The sequence below is a fragment of the Solanum pennellii genome, chromosome 2, assembly GCF_001406875.1.
Source record: "Solanum pennellii chromosome 2, SPENNV200".
Classification (NCBI taxonomy): domain Eukaryota; kingdom Viridiplantae; phylum Streptophyta; class Magnoliopsida; order Solanales; family Solanaceae; genus Solanum; species Solanum pennellii.
The window spans coordinates 14719511-14735695 of NC_028638.1; the positions used below are offsets into that span (position 1 = coordinate 14719511).

Below are 16185 nucleotides of genomic sequence, written 5' to 3' on the forward strand. Positions count from 1 at the left end.
AAATTCATTATGACTACCTGTAATGCTTATATACCTAGACGTTCTTCTATTTGTGTCTTAGATGACTCACCAACTTTGTAGGATATAGAAGATACCGATTGGAGCTCACCACTCTGCCTCATGGACCTACAAATGTTGAAGGTCACTTCATTGTTCAACCGAAATTTCATCTGCCCCTTTTCCATATCAACTAAGGCTCTACTTGTAGCAAGGAATGGCCTCCCAAGAATAGTAGGCACTTCAAAATCGACTTCACAATTAAGAATAACAAAATCTGCCAAAAATATGAACGACTCCACTTTGACTAGCACATCAAGGAGTATCCCTATAGGCCTTTTTACTGTTCGATCGGCCATCAGTAGCCTCATCGCAGTGGGCTTTGGATCACCCAAACCCAACTTCTTGTAAATTGAGAGGGGCATGAGATTTATGCTTGCCCCCAGATCACATAATGCTTTCGCAAAATGTAATAACCCGATTGTACAAGGAATAGTGAACTCATCCGGATCTTCTTTCTTTTGTACCAGAGATCTTGTAGCAATAGCACTACAATGCTGCATTCTATCATCATCCTCAAAAGTGACCGATCTTTTCTTTTGTAACCAGATCTTTCATAAATTTGACATAACCGGGCATTTGTTCTAAATCTTCTACCAAAGGGACATTGATAGAAATCTATTTCAACATTGTTATAAAACGACGATATTTACCATCCTCGGTCTTTTTCACTAATCTTTGAGAAAATGGGGCCTCTACCACTTTATCATTATCTTTTGTAACCTTTTTCTCATTAGACGGCATAGGTGGGTCAATGGTTTGCTTACCACCGTGAGTAGTGATTGTCATACAGTGTCCATCATTTTTCGGATTTTGGACAGTGTTGCTAGGAAGAGTGCCCGGTTGCCGTGTGTTCACAGTTGCAGATAATTGGGCCAATTGTAACTCAAACTGCTTAATCGATATTGCATGTGTATTGACTTTCTGCCCAATACCCGCTAAATCACTCCTCAACTCTTTAGTGTGCTCATCACTAGCATCGAACCTCCTCATCATTTTGTGCAACATATCCTAACTCGGGCCATACTACCTCCACCATACCTAGGAGTAACTTCACGATTTTGAGGAGGAACATAGGGCCCATTCCTATCATTTCTATTATCATAGTTACCCCTGTTGAAGTTGTTGTCGCGGTTGTAATTTCCATCTCGAACATAATGACCCTCACGGTTATAGTTACCATAGATCCGACCTTGGTTCCCTTGACCTTGGCGCCAATTCTCCTTATTAGAGCCTTAGGCACTCGGTCGAAAACCCCTCGTCTGCTCATTTACCGCAAAGGAATCCTCCTCACAATAGCACTCATCATTTGGTGGCGGTGGTTTTGACATGTAGTTGACTGCATTTATCTTTTCTGCACCCCAGTGACATGTTTTAATACCAACCCGAGCTCAGTTCTCATCTGAGCCATCTCTTCACGAATCTCATATGTGGCTGGGTTGTGTGTGGATTGCACTGCGAAGGTATTTCTCCCAGTATCTGACTTCCTAGTACTCCAAGCTTTATTATTCCTGGATATTTTCTCTAACTTTTCGGCAATCTCGACATAAGGACACTCCCCATAAGAACCACCCGCTATAGTATCCAATACCGCTTTATTATTATCATCCTGTCCCCGATAGAAGTATTCCTTCAGTGACTCATCATCTATGTGGTGATTGGGGGCTCTACTCAAAAATGAGGTGAATCTATATCAAGAACTACTAACTGACTCTCCTGGTAGTGCTACAAAGTTGTTCACTCAATCTTTGTGGTTTAGTTTCTTAGAGATCGGGTAGTAATGTGCTAAGAAAACGTCCCTTAGTTGGTTCCAAGTGAAAATTGAGTTATAAGGAGCTTAATAAACCAAATAGCAACCTCTCCCGTCAGTGAGAGAGGAAAGCTCTTAGCCCTATTACATCCAAATCCAAATCAGGCCTCCCTACACAACTTTTACACACTACCCTTACCGTAGCTATATGGGCATGTGGATCCTCAGAAGGTAGCCCTGAAGACAAACCTCTGGCAGTGAGCATTTACATTAGACTACTAGTTACCACAAAGGTGTGGCCTTGTGGTAGAGGGGGCAACACAAGTGGCCCATCATAGTTTGTTGTGTTAACATAGCCTCTGTAGTATTCTTGAGGACGTGGAGCAGGATTTTGTCCCCTTTGTTGATTTTCACCCGGATCATCGGGTAATAACTGACCATGAACATCAATTGGAGCTGGGATGTTCTAATTTGGATCATCATCATTAATATCCAAGTTTCGATTCATATTGCGTAGTGTACGCTCTAATTCGTGATCATAGGGAAACAAGGGTTCTCTTCCTCTCCGTGTATTTGGCATACAATGAAAATAGTTCTGCAAGAATCAAAAACAATAAAAAAGTAAAATTAAGAAAATATTGACTAAACTTTAGTAATAGGTTTAAGTCAATCTAAAAGCTACTTTCCCCAGCAGCGGCGCCAAAATTGGATACGCTCAAACTTACTTCTCAAATAAGAAGTAAAGCGGTCATATCAAGTAAGGAACCCAACTAATGAGGTTGGGATCGTTCCCACGAGGAAAATAGTTCATACTTAACTGTAATCTATTATTACTATTATTTAGTCAATTATTTCCTTAGAAAACAAAAGACAATAAAAGGGGGTTTTTTATTTCTAAATGAATTAAAATAACTAACTAAAGTAAAGTAAACAACTAACAGATTCTAACATTGGAGTTTAATCAATTAATAAAAATAACTAGGGTTTAAGTGTTCCCCACAGGTTCCTAACTTGATAATTCTAACTATAACGATTCTTTCATAGTATCTTGCATGCAAAGTGATAAGTTATGTATTTCTAAATCCTTGGTCCGGCATCTAGAAAATTTCACTCCGCACCTTGGTCCGGCTATGTGTGTTGCTATACTAACCCTTACCTTTACCTCATATTAAGCATTGTATTCGATATTTGACTAAGTTATTACCTCGTACCAATCAACACTAGCTTATTAGATAGTATACATTAAATCTATGTTGATAATTCTTTTCCTATTATCTACCTCCTTGGTCCGGCAAGTAGCATTAAGTCGAGTTCGAACGTTGGTCATCCGTTAAAAAGACTTCTAAACGAAAGAATTATCAATACATGCAAGACACTATTCTAGAATTGTTATTTTAGTTAGGTTTTACCTCATTATTCACTCATAGTTCCCACAACCCTAGTTATGGAGTTTAGTCACCCATAGTCATAATCACAATATTCACATATATAATATAAGAATTCATGCACTTACTTCAATGAGAAATAATAAAATCCAGAAGTTCACTTGATTAATCAACAAATGCACCAACAATCAATTCTCAAAAAAGTGTCTCAATTACTGAAATTAATCGAGGATTAAAGATTCTCCAAAAGTCTAACAATCAAAAAGTCTAATAACAAAGAGTCTACTAACAAAGAGTCCAACACTAAAAAGTCTAACCTCAGAGAATCTAACCCCAAAAACGAGGTTTTTCAAACTATTTATAAAAAACAAAAACCTAATAAAAGAAGGACTCTAATTGCTGAAAATCTGTCAAAACGCGTCCGAGTCGACGGACCTCGTGACGGGCCGTCGTGGTCACGACGGGCCATCATGGCCTCCGTCAACTTATACTTTACAAATCCTTCTGCTACTTTTTTCATTACCCTCGACGAACAGGTATGACGGACCGTTCCTAGCACGACGGTCCGTCGAGGGTCTCCGTTCTATAACACTTAAACTTCTTGAAATTTGGGTACTGGGACTACACTCTGATCATCACGACGAACCAGCAGGACGGACCATCGTGGCTATGATGGTCCGTCATGAACTTTGTAATCCCACACTTAGGTCAGACTTCCCCATCTTCTTTCAGCAGCTTCACTATGATGCCACCTACCGACCGTCACAAGATCGATGGACCGTCACAAGCCCCGTAGGTGGTAACTTTTCTGCATTTCTTGCTCAAAAACTTCCGCATTCATCTTTAGACAGATTTCCTGCAAATAAAGAGAAAGTTACATAAAAATCAATACAAAAAGGCTTTTGGACACACACTAAACTTAAGGAAAAAGCATTAAAAATACTGTGAAACCACGGTATATCACATGTGACACAAATGTTGCTACAGATGCCCATATGTGTCAACCTATCACACATCTGTAGCAACATATGACACATATGTGGCAACATATCACCCATCTGTATCAACAAATGACATTTCTATGGAACCATATGACCCAAATATTCTTACTGATGACTTATTTTTATAGTTTTAGGTTGTGCATCCATGGATTACCCCAACAGAAGAGGAATTGCAAATGTCATATCTAATTACTCTAGGGTTGGTTGAAACCATTTATGATCCTGTTGTGGATAGAATTAAAATGGTGTTGGCTGGAGCAACAACCATCAAAAGAGACAGAGTTGTTAATGAAGTCGTTAATGAATTAGTTGTTTATGATAGTGTTGGTGCTGGAAATGGTGTTGTTGCTGGTGCAGGATAACACGAAGGGGCTACCTCTTATAGACGATATTGTGGCTTTCTCTGTGAGAAGTGCAAGAAACATGATGAAGATTCTATCATATATCTTCAAAAATTGAGTGAAGCCGTCAATAAATTCAAAAACAAGAGGGGTATGAAGGGCATTCTATCAAAGAATGTGCGACATGCATATATTCCACAGGCCAAGAGGAGAAAAGAATCATTTGCCAAGGCAATGCAAAATTTGAAGAAGAAGATGTTTGGAGAAATTCCGAGGGCCGTAATGGAAGAAGTGAAGGAGTATAAAAAGTTGAACATTTACAAAATTGTCACTGTAGCTGAAAAAACCAAAGTGTTGAGTGTGACGACTGCAAAGGATATTCGAATAGAATACGACATGCATATTTTTATTGCACTAGATTTTAGGAACATGACAAGCATAAAAGTTTTGTGAGAAGATTGGGTAATCATACTTTTTATATTATTAACTATTTCTTTTATCTTTTCAATTGACTACTCTTCTTTACAATTTAATATTATTTTTTATTTTAGTATATTGACGAAATCCTTAACCTCATGCGTCATAGGCATGTGACATACCCGGGATACTATGATCCCAGAGATAGAACCCTGGATCTCAATTTCTATACTGAATTCCAAAAAATATATAAAGAAATGAGCGATGAGGCAACAACGGTTTGTAGTAGAAGCATTAAAGAGATAGTAGATGAATTCGCATGGGATGAAGATATGATTGACTATGTCAGGGGTATTAGGTCATATCCTGGAGGCATGGATTGGATTGATGCAAAAAGGATTTTGACAGTCATGAACACAGATAATATGCATTTTGTGTCTCTCGAGATTCTGTTGCACGAGGATCGCATGAATGTTTATGACTGCAACCTGATGGTTACGAAACATGCCAAGTCTTTGACACACATACAACCTGTCTTCGAGTTGCTACCTAAATTGTTAAAACAGAGTGGAATAATTGAATGTTTTCCAGAAAAGTTGCTCACTGAACCATGGGAAGTTCAAGGTCGAATGGAACCCATGGTAAAAAATGCAACTCGATCAGTGTGCGGGTCATATTCCCTTGCATTTCATTGAACATTTGGTTAGCGGGACAGAAATTCTACCTCGCAAAACCCTGCTATGTAACAATCTAATTGAACGGATGCAATATGTTTGGGCTAATGGGATAATATCTCGGATCTTAAAGCCTTGAGAATGTGTTTGTAATTAAAGACAATCAATTATGTTGTTTTATTTTATCTTATATAGTAGATGTTGAACTATTTCGGTCATCTGTAGCAATATTTGTGGCATATGTTGCTACAGATTATTCGTCTATCGCAACATGTGACACAAATGTTAAGACATATTTTTCAACCCATCACACATCTGCAGCAACATATGACCCATATGTGGAAACATTGAGGCATATGTAGCAAGATACGCCTCAATTGTTTATTTTTTTGGCCTCATATGGTCATCTGTAGCAACATTTGTGGCATATGTTGGTACAGATAATTCGTGTATTGCAACATGTGACACAATTGTTGATACAAATTTGTCAACCCATCACACATCTGCAGCAACATATGACCCATATCCCACCCTTAATCAATTTGTTAATGCTCTCATGCTTTGATATAAGGGAAGAGGAAGAAAAAATGTCATAACAAAATCATAACATGGTATTATCTGCCCAAAAAGGTAGGGAAAGAGGAAACAACAACATCAACATACCGAAGCATTGACAAAACAAGTGTTTGATGGGTATTCAAAGTTTTTTTTTGTTGTTGGATATTCGGAGAAAAAAAACACAACATCAATATACCGAAGAATTGACAAAATAAGTTTTTTGCTGGGTATTCAAAGTATTTTTGCTGGATATTCAAAGCAAGCTAGGAGTAACCGTTCCTCTACTCACTAGCTTGAGGGGAAGTGTTGATGAAGAAGGAGACTGGCGACTGGTACATGTTGACTGACTTGTCTATAATTGATAAAGAAGGAAGCTGAGGATTGGAACATGTCGAAGGAACAGGTCCAACAAAATTGACTGGCGAGTTACAACACTGCTAAGAATTAGAGTTACACTAGGATTAGACTACCTATATTAATTATGATTATATTTCGTCTAGAATTATTTTTATGATTAGGATTATAATACAATTAGGATTAAATTATTTATAGTTGCATTATTATCATTATAGTAATAGTAGGTATTGTAGTAGGACTCTAAGTATAGCTAACTTAGGACTCTACAATTCTCTCCTATATAAGGAGAATGTTATTAACATTATTATTCATTAATAACATCATTACTGATCAACATATCAATAGTACAAATATTGATCAACGTATCATTTTATCAATATTGATCAATATATCAATACTACCAATATAATCCTTGATTTCTCTATGTGAGATTTCTACATGAATTTCTACATAAATAAATGTAAAACTAAAGAAAATATATTCAACATTATTACTTTTATTATTAGTGTTCAATTGATTTTTTATAGCATTAGTATTAATTTAATTTTGATTTGAGCTTTATTAGAGTTACTAATATTCTATGAGTTATAACATTTATTCGACTACTTGAAATTCTAAGTCAAACTTGAAAAGTTGAAATAATATGTTAAGATAAAAACTATGAAAAGTATAAGAAATATTTATAATTATTTCAAAGTAAAGAATTTTATATATAAAATAAGTTTTAAAAATTATATATAATATCGAGTTAGTTTGATCTTAAGTTGACATTTCTTTAACTTAAAACCAAATCAATCCAAGTATAGTCCGATTCTTTTTCCAATACCAAAAATCAAGTCAAACCAATTATTAATAGAAATTTTTTTTTCTCGATAATTTGTAGTTTGATGCAATTTTTTATTTGAATTTGTTCACCCCTATTTTTTTGGTCTAATATTATTGGATGATTCTATTTGGTCAAACACCTAACGACAAACTCTTATGTTCATTTCATTATGATATTTCTGGACAAGTTCCTAGATAACAAGTCTAAATGTTTTTTTCTTTATGAGATCGATATTGATGATAATGATGATATATATGATAGCGACAATCTTGATGCTAGTGATAATATCGATTATGACCTTGTACGGAGCTGAAATTGCTACTAGGATGAAATTTAAGGGCAAATTCATTTCCTATTTACCGTGTTGAGCACAACTTTGGTACTTCAATAGGGCGAGCAGTTTGATAGCGACTTTTTTCGTTTGCTAGGCGACGAAAGGCTCATCCTCTTCATCATAAATGATCCTCTTGCCTCGAAATGACTTAGACCAATAGAGAAATCCCAACTCATTGACCCGCACTTATACAATTAGATCCATTCTTCATAGACAAACTTGGAATTTAATTGGTTCAGGATCATGGGATCCTTTTCTATCAGATAGGAAGGGTTTTAGCGACCTATCCAATTTATTGTAGAAATTTTCGCGATCAATGATTGGATAACTAAAAATGTTTTTTCTTGGCTAAAGAAACAGATTACTCGATCTATTTTCATATCGCTCATGATATATCTTAACTCGGACGTCCATTTCAAGTGCATATCCCATTTTTGCATAGCAAAGTTATGAAAATCCACGAGAAGCGCCAGCTGGCTCACCATAATAATCATGACTCATACCCTTAGCCAATTTAGCTCGTAATACATGATCATTCAAGTCAGATTTTTTTGCTAGTAAATACCACTATTTTTTATTTTGAATCTTTCAAATCATTTCCCGCAGAAGATCCTGACCCATTTTTTCTGATTTTTCGAGAAAACTATTCATTCTCTTCCTAAATAAGAGGTGGAACCAATAAAGATTTCTTTTTCCTGGGGAAAATGTTGACTCCTAGCTATAAAATAATAGGCTAATGTCTACGAATTGATCAAAAGAGCAATGATAGAGGTATTTTGAATAGTGTATGGATAACAAACAATTGTACTCCATCTCTCTCTTGAAAAAGACCCATCTGAGAAAATGACAACCCTCCCTAATCAAACGAATTCTCAGTCATTATATAACTACGATCACACACCAATGCCTCAAAAACAAATTAATGTAATTGAGACCCTTACTCTAATTGACTCAGGTTGGGGATTCTACAAAGCCAAATTAACGCTAGAGGAAAACATGCAAAAAAAATAAATAAATAAAAGCCTCTACATGAAGGATCTTAGTTCATCCTAGTCAGTTAAAAACTAAGATGGATCAGATTTTCACAGCTACTCACCAAATTCTATGATAGATCCATTCCATAGAAAGTGGGTAGGAAACCAGGTGCCCTCTTAAAAATAAACATCATTGAGAAGGTGGTATGGTTGCATACTTGCATTAATATGCAGTCTAGCTATGAGAGGATGAAACATATCTATAGATAAGAAAATTTTACATGTCTATTTTTCTTTGCTCAATACCGAACAAAATATTAGAACCCTTTCAATATATTGGAACTTCAAAATTCATACATATCTCTCTCTTTCACTTTATTTAGGTGGAGATCAAACAATATCCACTACATACAATGGCATGTGACAGGAAATGGGAGAGAAGTAGAACAAACATATCAACATCCACACGCTTCTTTTTCTCAACTCTCTCAAAAGTTGTGTAGGAATTTTGTTCGCATATAAAAAAAAAAACTTAAGTAAAAGGGAAAGACCTTTCAATTCAACTTATAAAAAAATAATTATTACACACCAAAAAATGTCATGTTTGCTGCATTTGCTTCTTCAGACCTCCAAGAGGACCATAACCTTTCTCCTCTACCTTTTGCATATGACAACTACACCTATTGACATTAAGATTAGCACCACATTTCAGACACAAACCTTTGCACTTGGGATCACACACAGCATTAATGGTGATTTCTATGTGCACCAGATCTCTAATTTGTTTTGAAATGTCAATCATTTTTTCATCACCAGGAAAATACAGCTGGTCTTCTAAAGGTATCCAACCATCATTCTCCTCCATTTCCTCCTCCACATTTACAAAACTTTTGAATTTGTCATCTCCAAACATTATGCCCATATCCAGGGTCTCTGCTTCCTTTAAAGGTTCTTCACTCAATAGGAGGGAAAAGTTTGAAAAGATACTTTCTGCAGCTGGTTCGCCGCACCTTCACAAGTACAATATTCACCATTAGACAAACACCAATATTTGTGCTTTGAAGTGAAATGAAAATAAAATTTGACAACAAACAAATACTGAACATTAGAATTACAAGGAAGAGTTTTCAGGTTATGTACACATGTAAAATAAGAGTATTTTTACTTTCTGAACCATTTGTAAGGCAAAAAGATTATCTAAACAATACAAGGAAGACATATTTCAAGGTGTGTTGAAGTGTGTGATCATATCATATAAAGGCTTAAGTGGTTAGAGATAGCATACATTTATTACTTAATTATGTCTTAAACAGATCCTTCATGTGTGGGTGTTGAAGTGTGTGATCATCATCTAAAAGCTTAAGGGGTCGTTTGGTAGTGTATGAGGAAAAATAATGCATGCATCAGACTTATGTATTATTAGTACCTTGTTTGGTACTCTTTCTAATATATGCATAACTAAAGTTTGTATTAGTTACACACTCTATTGTGTATTAAGGTGTGCATTACTAATACCATTGATTTCTAAGTATTAGCAGTGCAATGATTTTAATGCATGCATTAACTCAATTACCCCTCACAACTTCTTTTACATCTCTTCCACCAGAATAGTGGAGTGTATCTTTGTAAATATCTTTTTTATGCAATACATAATATATTTAATGCATCATACCAAACAATGCATAAACATAATTTATGTATAATACACAAGCATAACCAATACATGCATTACTAATGCAAGCATTACTAATACACTCTATCTTACATTATGTATAATTAACGCAAGTGTGACCAATACATGAATTACTAATGCAAACATTACTAATACACTCTATTTTGCATTACTTTTATACACTCTACGAAATGACCCCCAAGAAATTAGAGATAGCATACATTCATTACTTAATTATGTCTTAAACAGGCCCTTCACGTGCGGGCTTGATTCATTTTCTAATGAGTCATGAACATGAAAATTCTTTTGAATAATAGGTGGTGGGGGGACTCGAACCTCCACTATAATACCATGTTGAAGTGTGACTGTGTGAGACCATCTCACCTAAAAGCTTAAGCTTTTACAAAGATCACACTTTTATTTACTTAATCATGTCAAAAAAATCTTATGCGTTTTGGTCCCCTCTGGAGGCATTGTAAGTTTTTGGAGAAATAGGGGATAGTTCAGGATTATTTCAATCTTTTAGTTTAAGGTTAAACGGGACTGTTTCGTCCATTTCAGTCAGTAGCCACCAGTTGACCACCTTACACAGATGTAAAACTAGGTACTAACTTTTTTGACATTCTCTAGGTAACATAAATTATACAACTTCAACGCTAGTCATAATGAGAGACTCTCTTCTCTTCTTCTTTTTTTGTGGATGACCAAGAAATTCCCAAGTGTCAGTCCCTCTACCCTTCTCCACTTAAATACCAGCATGTCTATGGCACGGTTCGAAGCTATGACATGCACCTGACTCACACATCACACGGATGTGCTGGCTCTTACCACAAACCATAGCCATTGGGGCTTTGAGTTTGGTCATCATCAAAGACTCATGCGGCATTTCTTCCAATTTGATGTAGATCAAACCTTTTTGGCTTCCACCATGGCAGTGTTGTCAAAGGTGCCCTTTAAGCACGCTTAAGCCCTGAAGCGAGGTTCAAAATGTGTTGAGCACTTGACTAGCTCAATGTGTGCATCAGTGCCATCATCAAGGTTTAAAGACATACTTATCCTTGCCAATGAAAACAATTGATATTACGCTTTATCGTAATTTTCTTCCCTTCTTTTGTTCAAGTATTTGTGTTCACGCTTATAATTACTAAAATCATGGAATAAACATGTATACATTTGTATTTGTACTCCCTTTACGGCTTTTTTCATTAAAGTCCACGCTTTATGTGCGAGTTGTGCTTATATTCCTAACATGCCTTAGACCTTTTTGTGTTTTTTGCTTTTGATAACACTGCACCATGGCCAGTATTATCAGAGGTCATATACTTGGAAAGTCATTTATTCAAATCATTCATGAGTCCTAATGTATTGGCAGAAGAAGTTTTATATGAACTTAGGAAGGAGGAATCAATTAGCAGGATCATATATTGATTTCCTGGCGTTCACTTTAACTCAATAAACACTAGGAACTCAACAGAAGGAAGTAAATTCCACGCAGGTCATCAGAACTACAAAAGTTGCAGAACTCACTATTTTGCTTTTTTATGACAATTGTGTCGAAGAAAATCATATAAATTACCAAAATGAATGGATCAGGGCAGGTTATAAGAAATGAATGTGAAGGATTGACAGTTCAGAGGTTTAAGGAAGAAATATAACTTCTCATGAAGAAATTTAGGTAGAAGAAAGAAGTATCTCGCCCCCAACCACCACCATCTCACATACAGAAACCCCCTTCTCCTTCTTCTGATGGCTGCAAATTCCTGCCTGAATCAGCTTTGCCCTTGGAGTTCAGGGAAGAAGCTTGGATACTACTAAAATACAGTGGATCCAGGTGAATATGGGGCTAACCTGAGAGCCAAATGAGCGAAACGAAGAAGAAACAAGTTGAAAGACAAAAGGAAGGCAGTGTGTGATCATGCAGCCAACCTCACAAGTGAGGCAGTGAGCGAGAAATAGCTGCTACTGCTGCGTGGTCAGCCGTGCCTTTGGAGTTCCAGCTGAGCGAGCATACAACGTCAAGGCGTGCAGTTTTAAATCGAGGGGCAATTCTGGAAGTTTGTTCGACACATCCCCTAAACTACAAACTCATCCCAATTTAGAGCATCTGCGTATGGAGTGGAAAAGATGGAGAATGCAAGGAAGATGAGGTTATAACGTTTTCTCCAATCCAAAACGGAAGTTTGGGGTTGAGAGATCGGTTGTAATGTCTTCTTGTTTTTTCTATCATTTTGTGAACTCTTCCTTGTCTATGGAGTACACTTTTTATTGGGAGTTTGGCTGAAACTATATGTAATCATTAACTAGATTTTATATTCTTGATCGGTAGCTGAGATTTTGCTATTGTTTAAATTATATTGCGGATTTGTTCAGCGTAACTTTCTATTCGAAGGAAGGATAATTAGATAAATTAATTCATATTCTTGGTTGACTCTTGTTACCCATTTCTATAAAGTAATTGAAAGAGCTTAATGATTTAGACGTAAATATTTATTGATAGAAAACAATTGGAAAGCGTTTTCTTGAGTTAAGACATGTGACATTATAGAGGCAACATATACAGTTCTAGTACTATTGTATTCATGAAGAGCAGATTATTTTAAAGAAGATCTTGATTCATTAAGGTATGACAAGTAATGATTGAATTTGCAAGAATCAATCATAACTTAGAGTGAGTGTCGATCTAGTGATACTATTCTTGTTAATGAGAACATATACGTTGATTGTCAGTCTCCTTCACTTCTCATATTGATCAGAAAGTCCAGGAAATCTACCTAAATAATACTGAGCAAGTTTTGTTGATGTTACTTCAATCCCTGAGGAAACGGTAATCTATCTATATTATGTTTGACTAGTGAAGTACTTAAAGGTATTGTGTAATTTGCGCTACTCATATTTTGGTGTCAGTTTGAAAAAGAATCTTGTGTATTAGTTCAGACTTTTATTTGTTACTATTTTTGTTTAACATTTCAAGTTTATCTCTGATCGCTAAGGCAACCAGTATTAGTCTCTAATTTTGGTGTATGACACAATTGTCATTAAAAGAAATCATTCAGTACAAGCCCCATCGTTGGAAGTCTTTATGCCTGCTTAAGAAGGAACTTGCAGAGAGAGTCTCAGGGCAGTCCTATAGTCAGAGCATCATGGCCGAGGATGGTTGACATGCTGCACTTGATGATCCACTCAACCCCAATCATCACAATTCACAACCTCCTGGCATGGAGGATGATGTTGAAAATCAGGGGTTTGTTAACCGTAGAAACCCTCACCCTCCTGCAGAAGTGGAGGACCAATTGGATTAAAACAATGGCAGGGCAGGGAGATTGTTGGGAGATTATGCCAGGCCAAGCTGCAATGGGATACAGTTTAGTGTAAGATGACCTCCTATCTCGGACAATAATTTCGAGATCAAGCACACTGTTCTCCAATCAATTCTAAATAGTTGTGTGTTCAGAGGGAAGCAAAATGAAGATTCAAACAGTCACTTGATGGATTTTGATGAAATCGAGAATACTTTACATTACAAAGGGGCATCCGATAATGCCATCTATTTGAGGGGCATCCTCTTCTCTCCAAAAGATGAGGCAAAGATCCCGGTTAAGGAGCCTACCAACAGGATCAATCCACACCTGGGATGAAATGACCACAAAGTTTCTGGATAATATTTCCCACCAACAAAAACGACAAGAATGAGAAAAGAAATCAGCAATTTCGGACAGCTTGAATTAGAAACTCTGCTTGAAGCATGCGAGAAGTTCAAAGACTGTTGAGAAAATGGCCCCACAATGGGATAGAACCAAGGATGTAGTTGACCAATATCTAGGAAGGGTTGTCACTGGTCTCACGGAGGATAATGATGCAGAGGGATGGTCGTATCATTAAAACATACAGTCGAGGAAGCAATTGGTATTCTGAATGAACTTGCAGAGATTGAGTGGGTACACCCAGTGGATGCATACACTACATTACAGACTCAAATCGCTTCAATTGTGAATGATGTTAAACATCTCAATATAGCTCAAGTACAGGCAGCACCAACATCGAGGTATGAATTTTGTGGACAGGGACACCCTACTAGTGTCAACAGGGACCCATGTCAAAAGAAGAGAGAGGTAACTGAGGCGGGCAATTTCAACAGAGACGAGGGAACAACTTTGATTCTATGGGACAAAGGCATCCTCGATTTTCATGGAGCTCTTTAAAGGGATGTGCTAATCCGTGACAACAACAGCAAGCATTCTCAGGGTTCCAGAATCAGCAGAGGCAGCAATATCAGCCTCCACAACATAATCAATCAGGTCTTGAGCAACTGATGAAAGCTTTCATCAGCAGAGTAGACGGGAAATTTGCTAATCAGGATGCTACCACTCTATCTGAGAGGGCTCAGGGAACTCCTAGAGGTGACTCTGACAAGACTGCACGAGAAACTGTGAATGCAATACCTCTAAGAAATGGGAAGTTGTTGCCTACATGTAGAATGAGGCTTTTCTTCTCCAATAAATCATCAAAAGAATGTGTCATTTACAAGTACTACTTGCGCCCTCTGTCAAATGTGGCATACATCTATAGTTGTTTATATCGGTGGTATTTAAACTAATTTGTTCACACCTTGACTAATCAACGGGCAACTAGTGCGAATAAATAAATATAGGTGTTGGATAAGTCCTATGACCAAGGGTAGGATCTCAGATTATTCCTAAGCCTCAACCACTCGGCCATCTCCTTAGGGACAGCTTGTCCAGTTGTGTATGCTTTAACTGACTATAAAATACAATGTTTATTGTGAAGATAAGAGTAGAATTTAGCAATAAAAGGAGTAGTGGATTGATAAATAAAGTAAGGGAAAAAGAGACCTGTTGCAAGGGAGTGCGATGACAGTCCTTATAATTCCGTCAAGCCTCAACTTGTGCTTCATCCTTGTGACATCAAAGGAAATTAAAACTGGAGTTCCATCAGGATAATCTTTGACTTGTCTTGTGACCCTCAGTCCCATTACAGAAGCTCGACACTTTGAAACCTTTGTGGAGAGCTTGCCCAACCCCAGCCTTTCTAATGTGGTATAATAGTCCAAATGTGTAACAGAAGAATTTCTTTTATACACAACTGCGCCTTCCCACGGCGAATCTTCGTCTTCATACTCATCTTCATATTCATCCTCCCAATCAAAATCAACAAAATTACTTTTCTGCTCTCTCACTACAAACTTTAACCCCTTCTTCCTAAAATTAAGATTACAGATTTTCCAAGGGTTCAAACGTACCTTGGTTATGTGCTGAACATTCTCTAGGTTAAGGCTACCACACAAGGGCAAAACTGATGTTGACAATACAACACTCATTTCCAACAACTACTAGGCAAAACCATCAGCTATAATCTATCCTATTATTACAAGAAGAAGAAAAAATATCACATGTCACCACGGGAAGGTCTATCTATTGAAAGAGACTTTTTGTTAATTAGAGACTAGTTTGTCAATCAATTGTGCAGAAGCCTTTTAAGTCTTAATAATACTGACCAATAATATAATATTAGATTGAAAGATAGTTTTCCTAATAGGTTTAAATTTTTAATTTTTACACTTTAATTCAATAACTATTATAGTTATTGGCACTATTTCTTTAATCATTCGATAAATGTTGTAGTTGTCTGAACAACTTCTTTAGTCATTCGATAACTTCAATATTTGTTCAAACAACTGTAGAAGTTGTCCATATCACTATGAAAGATGCTATTAATTGAATCCTTTTATTAATGTTAAAAATAAAAAAGTAAAAAAAATAAAAGAGGTTCACTCGTCCTATTTTTTCAATTGGAAACTTCTAAGGTCATAAAATTGCAAGAA

General features: G+C 36.5%; 1 protein-coding gene across 1 annotated transcript; it reads right to left on the bottom strand.

The window, feature by feature from the left end:
• Positions 1-8982: 8982 nt before the first annotated feature.
• LOC107012018 (large ribosomal RNA subunit accumulation protein YCED homolog 1, chloroplastic) lies at positions 8983-15798 on the bottom strand. The gene is made up of 2 exons (XM_015211725.2): positions 15197-15798; positions 8983-9684 (listed from the first exon to the last, which is right to left on the bottom strand). The coding sequence occupies exons 1-2, from the start codon at positions 15679-15681 to the stop codon at positions 9273-9275; spliced, it is 897 nt and encodes a 298-aa protein (XP_015067211.1). The 5' UTR covers positions 15682-15798; the 3' UTR covers positions 8983-9272.
• Between the last annotated feature and the right edge of the window lie 387 nt (positions 15799-16185).

Coding starts and splice junctions, on each gene's coding strand:
- LOC107012018 (XM_015211725.2), bottom strand. CDS start 15,681: ATGAGTGTTGTATTGTCAACATCAGTTTTGCCCTTGTGTGGTAGCCTT. Junction 9,685..15,196: donor ATCGCACTCCCTTGCAACAG/GTCTCTTTTTCC, acceptor GTACTTGTGAAG/GTGCGGCGAACCAGCTGCAG.